Genomic DNA, 16,920 nt, shown 5'->3' with positions numbered 1-16,920 from the left:
GGGAGAATCCGAGATGCCCAGCAGTTGGATCATCGTGTAGGGCGTGCTGTACTTCTGGACGCAGCGCTGACGGTACAACATGAAGGTAGCTGGCACGGACTGGTGAGAAGTTCTTCACAAGCAGGTTGTTTTGTAGCGTGAACGAAGACGACCCACGCCTAAATGCCCCAGGGACAATGTCGGTGTTCCCTTCCAAATACTCAATGAGGCCTTTTACCTCCCGGTCTCCTCGTTGCTGTTCGGCGAAGTCTTCCGCGCTTATTATTCCAAGGAAGGCGTCGTCGTCCTCGTCGTCTTGAGGCGGGGGATCGATGGGGGCGCGTGATAAGCAGTAGGCGTCAGAGTGTTTTCTTCCGGACTTGTATATTACGGTGACGTCATATTCTTGCAGTCTGAGGCTCCACCGTGCCAGCCGTCCTGAAGGGTCCTTTAAGTTAGCTAGCCAACACAACGCGTGATGGTCGCTGACCACTTTGAATGGCCTCCCATATAGGTAAGGGCGGAATTTTGCTGTAGCCCAAATGATGGCGAGGCACTCCTTTTCAGTCGTAGAATAATTGCCTTCCGCTTTTGACAGCGACCGGCTAGCATACGATATCACCCGTTCAAGTCCGTCTTTCCTCTGGACTAAGACGGCACCGAGGCCTAGGCTACTGGCGTCAGTGTGGATTTCGGTATCGGCGTTCTCGTCGAAGTGTGCAAGTACCGGCGGCGACTGCATGCATCGTTTGAGTTCTTGAAATGCATTGGCCTGCGGCGTTTCCCACTTGAACTCGACATCACATTTGGTTAGATGCGTTAGCGGCTTCGCGATGCGTGAAAAGTCCTTGACAAAGCGCCTGTAGTAGGCACACATGCCAAGGAATCTACGCACTGCCTTCTTGTCGATGGGCTGCGGGAACTTTGCGATGGCAGCTGTCTTCTGCGGGTCGGGGCGGACTCCATATTTGCTGATGACGTGGCCTAGAAACAGAAGCTCGCCGTAACCGAAGCGGCACTTTTCCGGCTTCAGAGTAAGTCCTGATGACCTGATGGCCTCTAGTACTGTTGCAAGCCGCGTGAGGTAATCGTCGAAATTTCCGGCGAAGACAATGACGTCATCCAAGTAAACGAGACAGGTCTGCCACTTCAATCCTGCTACAACCGTGTCCATCACGCGCTGGAACGTTGCAGGCGCAGAGCACAGTCCAAATGGCATAACCTTGAACTCATAGAGGCCATCTGGGGTGATGAAGGCGGTCTTTTCGCAATCTCTTTCGTCGACTTCTATTTGCCAATAGCCAGACTTGAGGTCCATCGACGAGAAGTATTTAGCGTTGCAGAGCCGATCCAATGCGTCGTCTATCCGTGGGAGGGGGTATACGTCCTTCTTCGTGATCTTGTTCAGACGACGATAATCGACGCAGAAATGTAGGGTTCCGTCCTTTTTCTTCACCAAGACTACAGGAGATGCCCACGGGCTTTTGACGGCTGGATGATGTCGTCGCGCGGCATTTCGTCGACTTGGTGCCTTATAGCTTCACATTCTCGCGTAGAAACTCGATAAGGGCTCTGGCGGAGTGGTTGAGCACACTCCTCGGTTATTTCATTGGGCGAACTTGTGCCCTCAAAAACAGGCTACACTCAAAGAACAATGGTAGCGGCGAACACGATCGGCGGTCGTAGAAAATCTGATCAGCGGGTCCAGCGCGTCGGCTTTTATACAGTAGTCATCGAATGTTCCAGACTAATTGTTGGGACCCGCGTGCCTTCCACAAAGTTCTACACCATTCGCGTCAGGCGATGAAATCAGATAACGCAAGGTTCGGCGACAACAGACAGCGGATAGAAGCATTGATAACTTTCCAGAAACTTCGGATACATGCAGGCGCATCCCGCGCTGTGCGATAACATTTGTCAGGCGGCGAAACGTGGTCGCCTGATAAAGATAAGTACACGTGTCAATATGAAGACTCAGCATGTTCCACTTACATTTAAAAACATCAACTCTTGATGTATAGGGTAAAGCAGCATATATCTATGGTTTGCTCGTGTTGAAGCTCGAACAGGAGGTTGGAAATACTACAGCCCAGGATCCAAGTTATACATTGTAATGCAAACAGAAAACTTCCAGTGCACTATCTTTCTTCAGGTAGCCAGAAGTTAGAAAACAGCTCTTTGAATCAATTTTGTTGCCAATTGCATTCTGTTATAACACGAAATAATAGTAATAATACTTATTTCACAATAAATGCAAGCTGATGGAAAGCATGAGACTAAAAAGCAAAAAAATGCTTGATTTTGGTTTCGTACCTTTTACAGCAGCCAACCACAGGGAAAACCAAACCCTAGATTTTACACTCATAACACCAACCTTATTCTAATTAGAAACAACATTAATCCGATAGCACCCATCGTGGTAACTTAGTGGCTATGGCATTGCCCTACTAAGCTTTCGGTCATGGGTTCAATCCTGGCTGCGATGGCTGCATATCAATGGGCCAAATGCAAGAATGCCTGTGTACTTAATTTAGGTGCACGTTAAAGAACCCCAGGTGGTCAAAATTAAGTCCCCAGTTCAATCAGATCGTGGTTTTGGCACATAAAACCCCCGAGTTTTAAGCCATATGTTCTCTTATGTAGAAAAAAAAAAAAAAAATAACTAGAAGCTCTATCAAGGCACACAAATATAAGTACCAGTATGAGTGCACTCCAGTTTTGAATAATGGTAAATAATAAGTAGGTACTGCAAACACTGTGCATGCAATACAAAGAGAACTTACGATAGTATCCCACTGCATGGAAGCACATAAAAAAGCAGTGGTGCCAGGTTTAGCCCAAATTTTATCATCAAAATTTAACATGCATGCCAAGGATGCCGAGGGGGGGCACACAAAACGCCGATGCAAAGGGCTGTTTTGAAGCCTGCACCTTCAGACAAGGATATATCCTTATTTAACTGCAGAGCTTGCTCTCCGAGAACACCGAAAGTGGTCCCTTTTGAGCATACCCACTACAGCCAAGTCGACGGCAATTTTTTCTCTGATACGCTAACATTACAAGCCACCTATGAAAATTCTACGTTCTTCCCTCCTCGAAATGCAGCCACCAGGACAAGGAATTGAACTCGCACAAGCTACCACAGCTCTTGAAAATAAAGCATCTGGTTGCTACTCAAGAAAAAATTCAGTACTAATGGGACAACACAAGAAAGGGAGAGGACAACTGCTGCTGACACTTTTAATGGTGTTACACATACACTTTATGTAGAAAACCATGTAGAATATGCGTGCAGAGAGAAATCACCATAACTAAATGACCAAGAGAGCACATCAGTGAAACGACTCCAAAGAACTCAATCTGGTACCATACATACTTGCGTAAGGGCTGCACTTTTTTTTTTCTAGAATCTTGGCTGGGTGTGGCCCTTACACAAATCAGGCCGCTGACAGCCCACTAAAGGTTCATAATGTTTCCGCAACTGTGGCAGAGGGTAAGAGAGATGCAAATGACATAACGCTGCAGTGAACAACCTCAGACGCCAGCCCATCGTCCCTGACCAGCGCTGGCCCAAACAGGGCTCCCTTCTCTAGGAGCAAAATGCTACTGATACGACTGGAAACACTGCAAACGCAGCCGAGACGATGCACCACATAAAGAAGTAATGGCACGGCGGCGCCAGCCTGAGTGGCGTCGATGGAAAAGCAGCTAGTGTCATCTAGCGGCAACACGACTAACTTTTTACTCTTGCTCTGTAGCGGCAATGAAACTAACTTTGCCTTCCGGCAGGACGTTTTGAATTTTTCCCCAAAATTTTTTCCTGCAAAGTGGGGATGCGGCCCTTATATGAGTATACAGGGTGATCATTTTTAAGTTTTACGGAATTTTTAAAAATCGCTTGTGGCAGATAGCATATTTCTTGTCACTGACCTGGATTATTCGAAGAGGCAGACATTACTAGCATGCGAAATCGAAACACACATTCAACTAATTAGAAAAAATTGAGTAAACTTCTTAACTGATTAAGTTACGGCACATATCGCAATTAATGAATTGTAGCCTGTGGGTTTGCAAGACGCATCTACATGAAATGAATTTCAAGGATTACGCTAGTTTCGAGATATTACTTTCCAAAGTGCGAGACGAAATACAGGGCCGTTCCAGTTACTTTTATGCTTCAATGCATAAAAGAGCATTTTGTTAAAAAGGTAAGTGGACCACCAGTGAACTTTTAGGCCGAGTTTGATGGCGTATATCTCCAAACCGGTGCCATTCTGGAAATTCATTCCAAGTGGATACGCCTGACAATCTCACCGCCCAAAATTCATAAATTGCAATATGCAGCATAAAGTAATTAATTAGGAAGTTAATTATTGTTGAAGTTGAATATATGTTTCGATTTTTCATGCAAATTACGTAATGTCTGCCTCTCTGAACAGTCCAGCTCAAGAATTAGAATTATGGTATTTTCAATAGGCGATTTTTAAAAATTACATGGAACTTAAAAATGATCACCCTGCATACGATATTATACAACAATCTACAGGTGCAGCACCAACACATTCCAAGGTATCTTGGCTGCCTTTCAATATTTTATAGCTTCTTCAAAACTCAGCAAACTGTCCTTGTAACCATATCATATTTCATGTGTCCAAGTACCACGGTGACCTCCACCTTTTCGGACAAATTTTGTAGACGCGTAGGGTACAGCTTAAGTAGAACATTCGCACCACAATTTAAGTGAAGCGTTACGGATTAATGGAGCTACAAGCGATTAGAAGTTACCCTCCTCTCTAGCCATGCTTTTCCTCCTCAACTCATTCACCGAGCGAGCGGGGCTAAGCTCCGCCTTCACTGGTGCTGCGTCACGATGTGACGTCACATCGTCCACTTCCGGTTCTTTTGGAGCACGCCCCTGCCCGCGCGAGACCTCTCCGCTAGCCGCTTGGCCGTCGACCCCAAGCGCGAGGTATCGAAGCAGCGTGCGTTGCGAGCATTCTGTCGTAGTGCCGAACGTGTCTGGTATTCCGGTAACCACAGGCAAGCTGGTCATTTCGGCAAATGACTGGAGGCATGAGCTCAAGCTGATGAAGGAACTTTAGCGTAGACGTACGTGAGCGGCCTGATCGGTCTGCACGGTCCATACACTTGTTGGCGCAGCGCTTAACCAGCCAAGCAAAGCGCTAATGTTGCTCTAACCAAGTGTAAAACATTTTAAACATTTATAAAAACAACATGTTGATGATTACACTCCTGCAAAAAATACACACCAGCAGCAAAGAAGAATACACTTCGTTGCTGCTACTGTGTATGGTTGAGCTCTGTGCCACCAGGTGGCTGCACTATGCAGACCATGCCCTTCTGCTCATCTCGTGGCTCATCCCGTTACGGCACAGTCAAGCGGCCAGACCCTGTTCCCTTGCGCTTGCGTTTGCCCTAATACCGGACTCGCGAAACGCTATTGCGTTAGTAATCTTCCGGTGTAAAGTGACGGCCACAAACGCGCAAATCCTGGCGCCGATCGGATAGCGGCAGTCCGATGCGCAGCAGCCAGTTCGCTCGTACGCTGCCTTGCAGAGGGACACGATCTCACAGCTTGACATATTGCCAGTCGCAACGTTTGCAGTCCACAAGGGAACAAAGTCAAATCATAGTGCTGGCGAAAAGACTGAGACCGACTCTGACCGCGGAGCTCTCGTCAAAATGGAGTACGTTGTACAGAAGCAGACGACCATTGCTGTTTGCCGGAAGTGCTTAAGTGTATTGAAAAATTGTTCTTGTGCATTCTCTTTATGTTACTTTCTTTTTATAAAAACAAATTAACTAACATTCCAACTATTACGAAGATCATTTGTTTACCATAAAGTTGGAAAAATTATCGATCACGCGCCCTGGTCAGCCAATCGGATAGCTCGCCCCACTGACGTCGTATGGGTGATTTCGGTCATATGGGTAGGGGCGGCTTAAAATTCCGCCGAGCCGCGTGCTACGATCGGCAGCGATGTGCATCTTTAAAACCTTATAATAAATTACACGCTTTACGCAGAGCACTTAGATGTGTCAATGATCAGAAGGACCTACTCTAACGACTCAGTACATTTGTAGAAAATCGTCAAAAGCGTTTCAGGGTCCCTTTAACAACTTGTAATTTTTTTTCCCCCTCTGCAGTCTCAACAAATGTGCCAATGCCACCTTAGAAACAATGAACAAGTTGCTCCCTTACAACAATCACTGATCAATGCTGAATACCTGTGAGTTGCTTTGCGGCTGCTGCTGATGCTGTGGGTCCAGCACTGCTGTGGGATACTGTGCTGGCTGAAAGCTGGCAGTCCCATCCCATTGGGGCATTCTGCAGGAGATATTCACGAGTGGCACGTCAATCGGCACATAAACACGCATTACACAGGGCATTGGGCACACAGGGCACACTGAAGAGCCCCGTTTCACATCAAGAATGCAGTTTAATTCCCATCTGTTGGCTCTTGAAATATTTTTGCACAAAATAGCCTCCACAATCACACTAAGTATGCAGCAGACAGGAATGTCCATGGACATGCTGCTTTCAACCAATGTGAACAACAGAGGAAATGTATGGAATCAAACTTCAAGACAAGCCAGCATAATGGCAAGTGGGTCCACAAAAGTACTCAAAATCGGTACAACTTCACTTCTTACCCACGAATACTTGCAGAGCACTTGAGAACTCAAAAAGAACATGCTTTATTCAGTGTAGCAATTTGGCAGCATTGTGGTCAATTGCCCTTTCATAATGCACAATCTTTTCGCATAACCACAGGCAAGTCTTCCATGCCGTTGTGAGCAGGATAACCCAAGGCAACTGTCTTGGGCAGTATTAGCTCTATTCTGAACTTACCAACTTAATTTGCACAAAGAAGGAAGAACAGCTTTATGAAAGCTTTATATCTTGAGGTAAGAATGTGAACACTACCATTTCTATGACAAAAAAGCCCTTCTGTGTGGTATCAAAAAGACATGAGTCACTACATGTTTTAACCAAATGAGTGTAGGTGAAAGGAAAAGATTCTGGACCGGTGTTTTGTTTGCTGGTCCTCAAGTTTACTCGAGTAAGCTATCCACAGTAGGTCCGTTTACAAACATTCCCACATGGTGTTTGTTGAAAGTAACAAAAGAGGCAATGTCACAGTGCTAGATAAGTATGTGATAATAACACATATGCAATGGACTGTACATCAGTCCTCCACTTGGCCATCAGATCAAGCAAAGTAAGTACCTCACATCAATTCTTTTTTCCCGTTCTCCAGTGTATTATATAAACATCAGTGATACATGCAGTTTCTTTAAGCAATGTACATCTTGTGTAGAAAACTTTCAAACATCAAAGGAGGCTTCAATATTTCTCAATCTTAATTTGTGCAGTAATACTCATACTCAGTTACACACCTACATCAATTAGCATTTATTTTTCTATCTATTTAAAAGAAGATAAGGAACAATTACTGTACACTAATGTTACGGTTCAGAAATTAGCTCTGACAGGGCAGTGCTACTGAAGTGCAAACCTCTTGACATAGTACCTCTACAATAAAAACAAAACTCGATAGTCAGCAACTTCAACTATTAGGCATTAATCATTACACACGCTACTTACTTTCAACACTAACAGAACTACAACTGTGCTGACAAGAGAGCACACAGGTATAATATACATTTTTATTTGTTTTATTTTCAACTGTGCTAAATGTGCACTGTCATTTCTTTCTTTCTTTTTTTTTTTTCACATCAAGGCCTCAAAAGCCTACTCTTCACCACAACAGGTGACCCATGGCATAAGCAAGCTATAAAAGCACACCAAGCAAAAGCAAATAAAAAAAAAGAAATATTTAACTCACATGTCAGCAGCTGGCTGAGGTAGTGGAGCCGCTGGCTGGGCTGCCTCTGTTGCTTTTCCTGTGGATGTGTGTTGGGGAAGAGACAGGAAAGACATCAGAGCATTGCAACCCCCTTCATGAAGAGAAGTTTTACTAATGTTGAACATTAGTTTTAAAGATTACATGCTGTAACTATTCTAAATGCACTTGATCAGCATAGTCGGAAGAGCACACAAGTCAGTAGAGAGTTTTAAATTAGAGGACACAAGCGACTAGCGCACCCAAGCCTGCTTGGGCTTTGCTGAGACCCAAGCGAATTGCGTGCACAAGCACTATGTAAGCCTCTTGCATATCCCAACCTAAAACTCTAGACTACCAACAACTGCAAAGCATGTCTTCAGATAGGAGTGGCAAAAACCATTCTAGGCTTGGCACAACAAGAGAATGTTACTTCTCACTTTGCAACACTCTCAAAGGCATAACATGCAAAATCTGCTGCTGGCTTTTATGGGTGGCTGAAGCCTTTTCTGCTGTTTCTTGGTGCACTAGCACATTTAATTTGCCTCACATCACTGTAATCTGTGGTGAAGCCATGTCGTATCAATAGTTGTGCATATTTATCCCACCTGGGTGGTTTTCTGTATTACAGTTCGAAGTCTTTGCCTGCCCTTGTTTGTATGTGTATTTTCTTCACCTACATCCTTTTTCTTTTTTTCAGCCCTCTCCGCAGTTGCAGAAGTCAAACTGAGCTTCATCAAGTGCACACTTTGCAACCATACAAGTAGTTTTCAATGCATAAACCTTAAATGTGGTCTGTCTTACAAACCATTGTCCTGCGAATTAGGGCCAACTACGCCAAAGGAACTTCACTCTCGACATCTGCTGGCAGGGGGCCAGTGCCGTGACATACCCGTGTTAGCACAGCAGAAAAATGAATCTGTAAATGTTACAAAAAGTTCCACACCAAGGAAGGTAATGCCAAATTAATATACAGCCAAGCTAAATTTATCAACCGAGCAGTAACATTTTAAAATGTAACACATCATTACCTTCATTACCTAACAAAAATTCCTAATGTTAAGCACGCAGATTAATACAATGGGCCTACAATGTATGATTGGATGTGGACCTAACAGACAGCTGTCATTTTATTATGTACATTACTGAGGAAACAACTGCTCCAAAGAACACGGATTCCACAGTGCAAGAAAAACCCTCAAAGCATTGAATGTTGGAAACAAAGCAAATTTTTGGCGCAGCCAATAAAAAAGAGAAGCAAGTTCAAATGTAATTAATCTAACAAACTTGAAGACAGACTTAAATCTGCATTTATGTGAACAGTCTGCTGCCCAACAATGTGAAGCTACTGCCACTGCTAGACCGTTGAAATTTCAAAACACACTGTCTTAGCATAGTAGTAGCACTTTACCGCTACCATCCTGGCCACACGCCAGCTTTGAGTGTGCCACTAAGTCCCTGTTATACATAGTTATACATGCATCTGACATGGCTTGATTAGCACGCATTAAGCTGGCAGGTGCAGCAGTAACAGTAAGGCGGTAACACTATGCTAAAACACTATTATTTTCATTCAGCCTATTCGCAAATCCATAGTGATTTGACAAAAAAAAAACTTGGAGAATGCTTAAGCTTTGCCTTTAAGAGTGGAATGCAATAGCATTCAAAGATCCCTGACTGCTTCTCACGCTTCCTAGTAACTGCCACTTATGTAACCGTAATGTTTAACAGGAAATGCTGGTGCTGAACACTAAGCACTAAGGCAAGCTTTCAGGTAGAAAAGCGGCCTCTTGTGTGGGCCGATCCCGGAGCTAGCACCAAGCTGCAGGAATAAAGTTGCTTCATTTCCAGGTTTCAGTTATTGTTTTGCACTTTTAATATTTATGTCTGAGAAGATTTAACATAAAAAGCATGCGCTGTCAGTGTTTTGTTTCATGACATTTGTTTGAGGGCTGTCATTCTCAAAATTCCAAGCAAAAACTATTTCAAGGATGTAAGACAAGGTATGAGCAACTTTAGTGATAGAATGGTGTAGCAATATAACCCGCATATACTGCATGTCATAGAGCAAGGTGTGGCATATACATAAACCTAAATATATACGGAAATTCTACCTCACGGACAATTCTACCAAAGTCAACACCGGATTTTCTGTGACACGGGACTCTCAACATTATCATATTAAAAGAGCCTCAAGCTTGTTGCCAGGATAAATTGCCATGGGAAAGGTTAGCATTAAGCTGAGCAATCAACATACCATACAGTACAAACCTTGCTGTGGAGTAATCATTTTGAAAGTACTAGTGCCAAAATTTAATAACCCGCTAGATCTATAGAACCAAGAGTCCCCACAGGACAAAATTTCTTCATTTAAGCACTTCCTGGCAGGAGCCATTTTGACAGCTGTCAAAAGCACCGACAGGCTCTGCACTGTCAAAACAATGCAGCAGCTGCCCTTATGCAAATTTAAGCAAAAAAAAATAATACATAAAACCTAGGCTTTTGTCATTACAACACCCCCTTCAGTGTCATCACAAAAAGAATGCTAAAAAACACAGTTCAGGCCGGATTCACACCTTGCCATATCTAACAATATACCCCAGGTGTGTTCCATTCAACTGTGCATGTTAGGAAAAAAGCATAGCAGTATCCCTAAATTGATAGATGTAATGAGGCACTGTATCGAATGCTGCTCTGGGGGACAGTACCAGAGAAAGCAACCATTTCACAACACTGTACAATTCTGTTTTACCCATAAAAGTGCCATGACAATGACAGCAAATGTAAGTGGCAAATGTAAGTTTAATCAGATAGGTTAAATAAGAATGCATGTTGTCAGGTGGCCTGTTATAAGGTGCAATTGATATGAATGTAAATTCATAAATTCAGTGGTGCTACATATCTTTAACTTCTAATCTAGTGAGTGTGGACAGTGCTTTGGTAGGCGACACAGATGCCCGTGTGACAGCTGCCTCCTAATAAAACTTAGGTCAAGCTTACCGAAGCAATAGCACACAAGCTTTTTGTTCTACAATAAAAACAAACTATGACCCGAATGCACACAACAGGCAGGCACAAGAGGCCACCAGGCGCTGCCTAGTGTGAAGCAATGGTCAAAATTATAGATGTGCTCCCTGCACTCTACAGACAATGTCAATGACCACAATATCAGTACTGTAATCCCTCACATAGTTTTATGCAATTCACAGGCAGTTGTAAGTACACTATGGCATGGTAGAGATTTTAACATGCTTTTTTATCTTTTCTAGCTTGTTTTGCTGAGTAAGCTGATTTCTTGGGAATCAACTAGAAACGGTGAGCTATCTTTTGCTTAGAACTACAAACTGCTATGATACATGAGAGGCAATCCCACTCAGGCGCAGAAACCACCTCGGAAGTGTTTAATTTTAAAATGAAACATTATTTAACATACAAAATCAAAACTTTGTGGCTTAGATAAGATAGCAAACAATCCCACTGAATGCAAGAGATTCTGGCAAATAAAAATTCACAATATGGCCAGCAGAGCCAACTTTAATTGACATTGCAATGTAATGCTATGACAATGTGAATACTGCCATCATTGATCAAGCCTAAAAAAGTAAACAAGGTTCTGGATTTTGGGATGAAAAGTTGTGCCACACTGCCTAACTGCCTTATATCCTATCACACACATTCAAAGAGCACTAAAACTGAAAACAACTGAAATTTGCAAGACTTATTGGCTCCTTTCCACAAGCTTGTGCAAAGGAGACTAAAAGGCTCGCATATTCTAATAGTTTTATTTGTCTTGGAAAGTGCGCAAGTGGCAAGACTTCTCTAATTCTCTAATGCTACTTCTCTAATTTAAAAAAAAAATGGGGGAAAGAAAAGCATGAACTCTGAAGGGCCGAGTATGAAGGTATTACATGACACTTTACTTTCTACCATATCAGCATCATGCTGTCATGAAAACTGTCTAATGCAGTTGATTCGTAAGTGAACCCAAATAGTTCAAGCTATGCAACTTAGCCTATTGAAGCAAACGTTGACCAGCGCAAAGAAAACAACACAAAAGACAAGGAACACGAAGAAATGCAGACATGTTTGTGTTTCTTCGTGTCCCTCGTCTCTCGTCTCGCTTTCTTCGCACTGGTCGTTTGCTTCAAGATCATGAACCAACTAACTTGCACCAGAGTTCTGCTAACTTGGCCTCTCCACTCGTGAAATAGTGCCACACTTTCAACAAGCTGGCAATCTGACACCTTGTAAATACATGAATCAGATACTTCCATACTAGACACAATGATGGAACCCTTACTCCCAGTTCCCTTCATCACATTCCTAAAATTAAGGAAAGCATATTGTGCCGAGGAGAGCATATGTCGCCTCGAAAAAGACAAGTCCACTTGTCGATACGTTGGCTCCTGCTTTTACCTTGTTCTCGTTTTACTCATCGTCCTACAATTAAGTCGCACAGCGATGGGTTCCTTAAGCAAGGAATAATGCAGCGCAGTCACATTGTAAAACACCTGGTTTCTGACACTGTAAAGTGAGGCAGCAGTTGTCATTTTAACTGCTTTTATGGGAGGGCTGTCACGTTGACAAATCATTAATCAACCAGCTATCAATGGGATGAATATTGCACTTGCAGTAAGCACCGGAGCATAATTCAGACCTTCACCACATGGCCTCAGTGTTTGACACACGCGTGCGCTGACGAGTTATCTAGCTCTAAACTTCAGCAGGTCGCTATGCATCTGCCGCCGACAGTGTGCAAAAACAGCAGTATTGGGTTTCAGTCGCGGCCTTAAATATGCCACCCAACGCAAATTAAAAAAGATGAAAGCGTCTCTAAACAACGCGCAGTTGAATATAAGAGTCGTGTGAAATGCCTACCTGTTGGGTATCTGTGCTTTAACATACGTCGGCTCATCGTTCTGTGGTTAGGGTTTCTTCGGAAGGCCACGAAAGGGTGGAGAGAAGGCGAAAAGAAGGAAAAAAGGATAAAATAGAAAATGCGTCACACACAAACACGACGCTAGGCGAAAGTGTCGCCACGTCCGCGATTCACTCGACTCCGAAAATGAGGAAACAAGCAACGGTGGTACAACGATAGCATCGGCCCCAACATGACCCCAGGACGACACGCGTCTGCCAACCGGTTGCGTCGAATCGCTGTGACTGCAAAGACCGTGCTCGCGCTTGTGAGCTCGCACACAAGCACGAACACAGGTCACCACAGTGCTTCCGACAAGTCTTTCGCGCTACTGAAACATCTCCCTTCTTTCCTAAATGAAGGCAACTCCGACGGAGGATCTCAAACACGGCTCACAACTCCCAGTGCCTTGCGCGACCGTGCACACGCCATGTTTCCAAGTGGCGCAACGTCGGTGGCACTTTATACGCGCCCGTTACCTGTACATAATCGTACGTGCAGTGTCACTGCCTCACCACAACGCGATCGATATTTATTTTTACATTTTCAGCGCCTGATCGAATAAGTCTTAGGCTTAGAAAGCAGCTGTGTTGTGGTAAACATATGTCACTTCCGTTGGCGACGTGTACCAGCCGCATCGGCCGCGGTGGCGAGGTTAGAACCTCGCTTCGCTCGCTAACTATTACCGCTGGCCTTCCTCACGCACCGAATGGTGGCGTCCCAGCTTTCATCAAAGTCGAACACAATTCAATAATTGCGCATCAATGCGACAAAAAAAGTGACCTACATACCAGTAGCACCGACCGGTCAGCAGTCCATCCATACTTATCGGTGTTAGTACGCGAAAGGAGTGACAGGTGGCACGACAGTTCCGAAAGAAGTTGTGAACAAATTTTGTTTCGTGCTAGTTCTGGAGTAAAATGATTAAATATGTTATATAATAGTAAAACAAGACGGGCTAAAAGATAGAATAATAACAATCAAACGTGATCATGTATTACTTATTTTACAGCAAATATAAATATTAATAACGAGTAAATATATAAATGACACGAACACAGTGTACTAGAATAGCTCGCGAGGTGGCCGAAGTGGCGGTCACGCGAACTAGTAGCGCTGCGATCGCGTCTTTCGTCACTTCTACCACTTCTGGTTTAGCTTCTGCTTTCATTTCGGTGGTGCTCCTTCGTCTGTCGCTGTTGTGGTCATGTCGTTGGTGTCATGTGATGTGCGGCGGTTTCTTCCAGAGAAAAATTTCGCGCTGAAGCGTTTCGGCGTCTCATAATAGGAAGTTCGCTATGCAGTTCTGCTTTGCCCACGGCTGCTCCAGCGGCCACATGCAACGTGATGCTGGCGGTCACTATTTTTTTTCGCACCGCGACAATGGCAGAGCGTTTTTTATATGGAAACACATGCTGCAGAGCAAATATATATATATATATATATATATATATTGATTCCATCGCTGGAAACATGGACGCTTGTTCACGGCACACGATTCCACGACTTAGTTATTCCCGGTCTTCACGAACACACCTCGAAGCCAATAAATGTGATGCAAAAGCGAAGTTCACCAACAGAAGCAGCTCGAGTGTTGGCAGGCACTTCGGCGGAAGCTTGCAGGGATGCACTTCATGCAGGTGGCAAACGAACTGTACTTGAAATGTTCTTGGGCTTGCCTTTGAAATATGCACTACTCACTGTGCTCGGCAAGCTCTCGGCCGTGATCTTGCCTTCTGTACTCTGAAAGCTTAAATTTATTCCAGATTACGCCATGCAGGCAGCGATATGTGAATCGTTTTACGTGAATTCAGCAGCTAGCTCATGGAATCTTTTGAGTTATGGAAAGCGTTGTCCGTGAAGAGTGTCGCACCTGAATTGCTGCATGAAAAGCTACAACAATACCCACAAAATGCTATTTCGAGTGGCTATATACTACCTTCAAAATCATAATTGAAATCATCCTCAGAGAAGCAGACGGCTTGACAATTAAGCACGGCCCGGTGTGCATAACATCAAGCCAAAGTAAAACAGTGACATACAAGATCATATGTGCACCACAAACAGTGTAGTGCAGTACTTGCAAAAGCTTGCGAATGTTATATGTCTTGCTGTAGAGGCAACTGTGTTCGAGCAAGCCTCCGAACACAATTAACCCTCAAGTGACTATACAGAGACATAAGTATGGGCAATGCGATGAAGAAAAATGCCTATAGCTTCAAATGTACGTGATTCTGTACCCCCCCCCCCCCACCACACACACACAAGCTTCTTTATTCACAGAGATATGAGGTCGTTCAAAACAATCCTGGTATATGCACCGTTATTGAACGCGTAAAGAATTAAAAGTTTATTTATCACACTTAAGTGAATTCTGCTTCCGGCGATTTATTCTGGAACACGTACCCAGTCAGGCTGGAGAAACCACTGTGAGTGCCTGCATATGAATGTGAAGATTTGTAATCCTTGACATGACAAAACAAGTTCTAAGTGATCATGCGCATTCACTTGACAAAAAATGCACAAAATAGAAATTAACGATATAAAACGACAGTTTACATACAGAGCACGTGCATGTGACCCGCCAATAACAAAAGCAAGATTACCTTGAAAAAGGTTGCTCAAGCAAATAAAAGACTTCACAATGTTCGTTGTCAATTTTGTTTGTAGAAAATAAAATAGTCCTTTGGCCCATGAATGTTTTTAATTGTCAATCGGTTCTTGCCACTTCCTGCCGATCACATTGAACGTACATATATTTATATGCGTGAAGGACATATAAAAAGGCATGCAAGTTAGATTTATTAGACACGAAACAGATGGCGGGCGGAGAAATTCACCGAGTGCATTCAGTTTTCAGATAGGAATTTCGTTTGTTTATCGTTTATAGCTTATACAGATACCAATCATCTACATTTGCAGTGCTTTAACGATTAAATGTACGTCTTCGCAAAATTACGCATTTTTGTGCCAATATAAGGCATTACAATTTTCGCGTGAGAGATTTTGCAAGGATACTCCCCAAAGAATGTTTATGTATTAATATAACGAGAGTTAGCTTACCAGCTGAGGAGTAGCATTTGGTGCACCTTACAATCTCCAGCTGCGTGCGATACGCTCTTAATACCGCTGCATATTACATACAGACGCTTGTCTTTATTACACATAGTATGAATACGCTGCCAGAAAAAAAGCACTGTGCAGACCAGTGTGACGCTTTTGACTAGGACAAGTTGGTTGGAAAACCGTATCGTCGCACCCGGCCGCTCATTTGCGCCGTATAGCTACAGCCACGATGCGCCAGCCACCCGTGCATTTCGAGGTCGGCACAGGGAAATATCGTTTTTGTTTTTTGCATTTACCTTGGCATAAAAATTTGAGAGGGCAGCTAAACCACATTCATTAACGAGCAAGCGGTACCGGTTAAGTGGGGCAAACGACGCATCGCAGTAATCATAGTAGACGATTATCGTTGTGTAGCAGAAGGGGCACGCCAAAGGGTGTAAACTGTTCTTACACTCTTCGAGAAATTTACACCCTTTGGGGCGTATCTTGTCCCACAACAATAATCGTCATCCGTGCTGCCCGCGTATCCTTTCTTTAACGCTGCGAGCACGGTACTTTCCAGTCACGAACGGCATGTGCCTTATCAGTGTGACGCAGCATTCTCGACAGGAAAGTAGCGAGCGCCGAGTTTTCAGGAAAGGAAAAGCAAGCAAGGGAGATGACGATTATCGTTGTGGGACAAATATACACCCCAAAGGGTGCAACCGTTTTAAGAGTGTAGAGTGTACTCTAAAAACAGTTGCACCCTTTGGGTTGTATATTTGCCCCACAACAATAATCGTCATCTGTCTCGTCCGCATTTCCCTTCTTTAACGCGGCGAGCCCAGTACTTTCCAGTAACGAATGGCATGCGCGTTATCAGCATGACGTAGCATTCCCGACAGGAAAGTAACGAGCGCAGCGTTTTCAAGAAAGGAAATGCGGGTACACTCTTAAAACGGTTGCACCCTTTGGGGTGTATATTTGTCCCACAACAATAATCGTCATCTGCCTTGCTTGCGTTTCCTTTCTTGAAACTTGGCGCTCGCTACTTTCCTGTCGAGAATGCTGCGTCACACTGATAACGCGCATGCCGTTCGTGACTGGGAA

The 16,920-nt window shown here is 43.9% G+C and overlaps 1 protein-coding gene across 4 annotated transcripts in view; it reads right to left on the bottom strand.

Moving 5' to 3' along the window:
* Positions 1-13,627, bottom strand: part of LOC126516508 (uncharacterized) — a 222,000-nt gene extending 208,373 nt beyond the window's left edge. For 3 of the 4 annotated variants that reach the window (XM_055063962.2, XM_055063965.2, XM_055063963.2), the window contains exons 1-4: positions 13,557-13,627; positions 12,726-12,781; positions 7,851-7,908; positions 6,229-6,328 (exon numbers count right to left, since the gene is read on the bottom strand). In XM_055063962.2, coding sequence (XP_054919937.1) covers positions 6,229-6,328; positions 7,851-7,908; positions 12,726-12,762 — 195 coding nt within the window. In that variant the 5' untranslated portion in view covers positions 12,763-12,781; positions 13,557-13,627. Of the gene's footprint in view, positions 1-6,228; positions 6,329-7,850; positions 7,909-8,655; positions 8,767-12,725; positions 12,782-13,556 lie in introns of those variants that run through there. The other variant, XM_055063966.1, reaches the window with a different exon arrangement.
* Positions 13,628-16,920: the final 3,293 nt, after the last annotated feature.

This window comes from Dermacentor andersoni, chromosome 1 (assembly GCF_023375885.2).
Source record: "Dermacentor andersoni chromosome 1, qqDerAnde1_hic_scaffold, whole genome shotgun sequence".
Taxonomy (NCBI): domain Eukaryota; kingdom Metazoa; phylum Arthropoda; class Arachnida; order Ixodida; family Ixodidae; genus Dermacentor; species Dermacentor andersoni.
The sequence above is the reverse complement of the archived record's forward strand: the minus strand, read 5'-3'. Positions and strand labels throughout refer to the sequence as shown.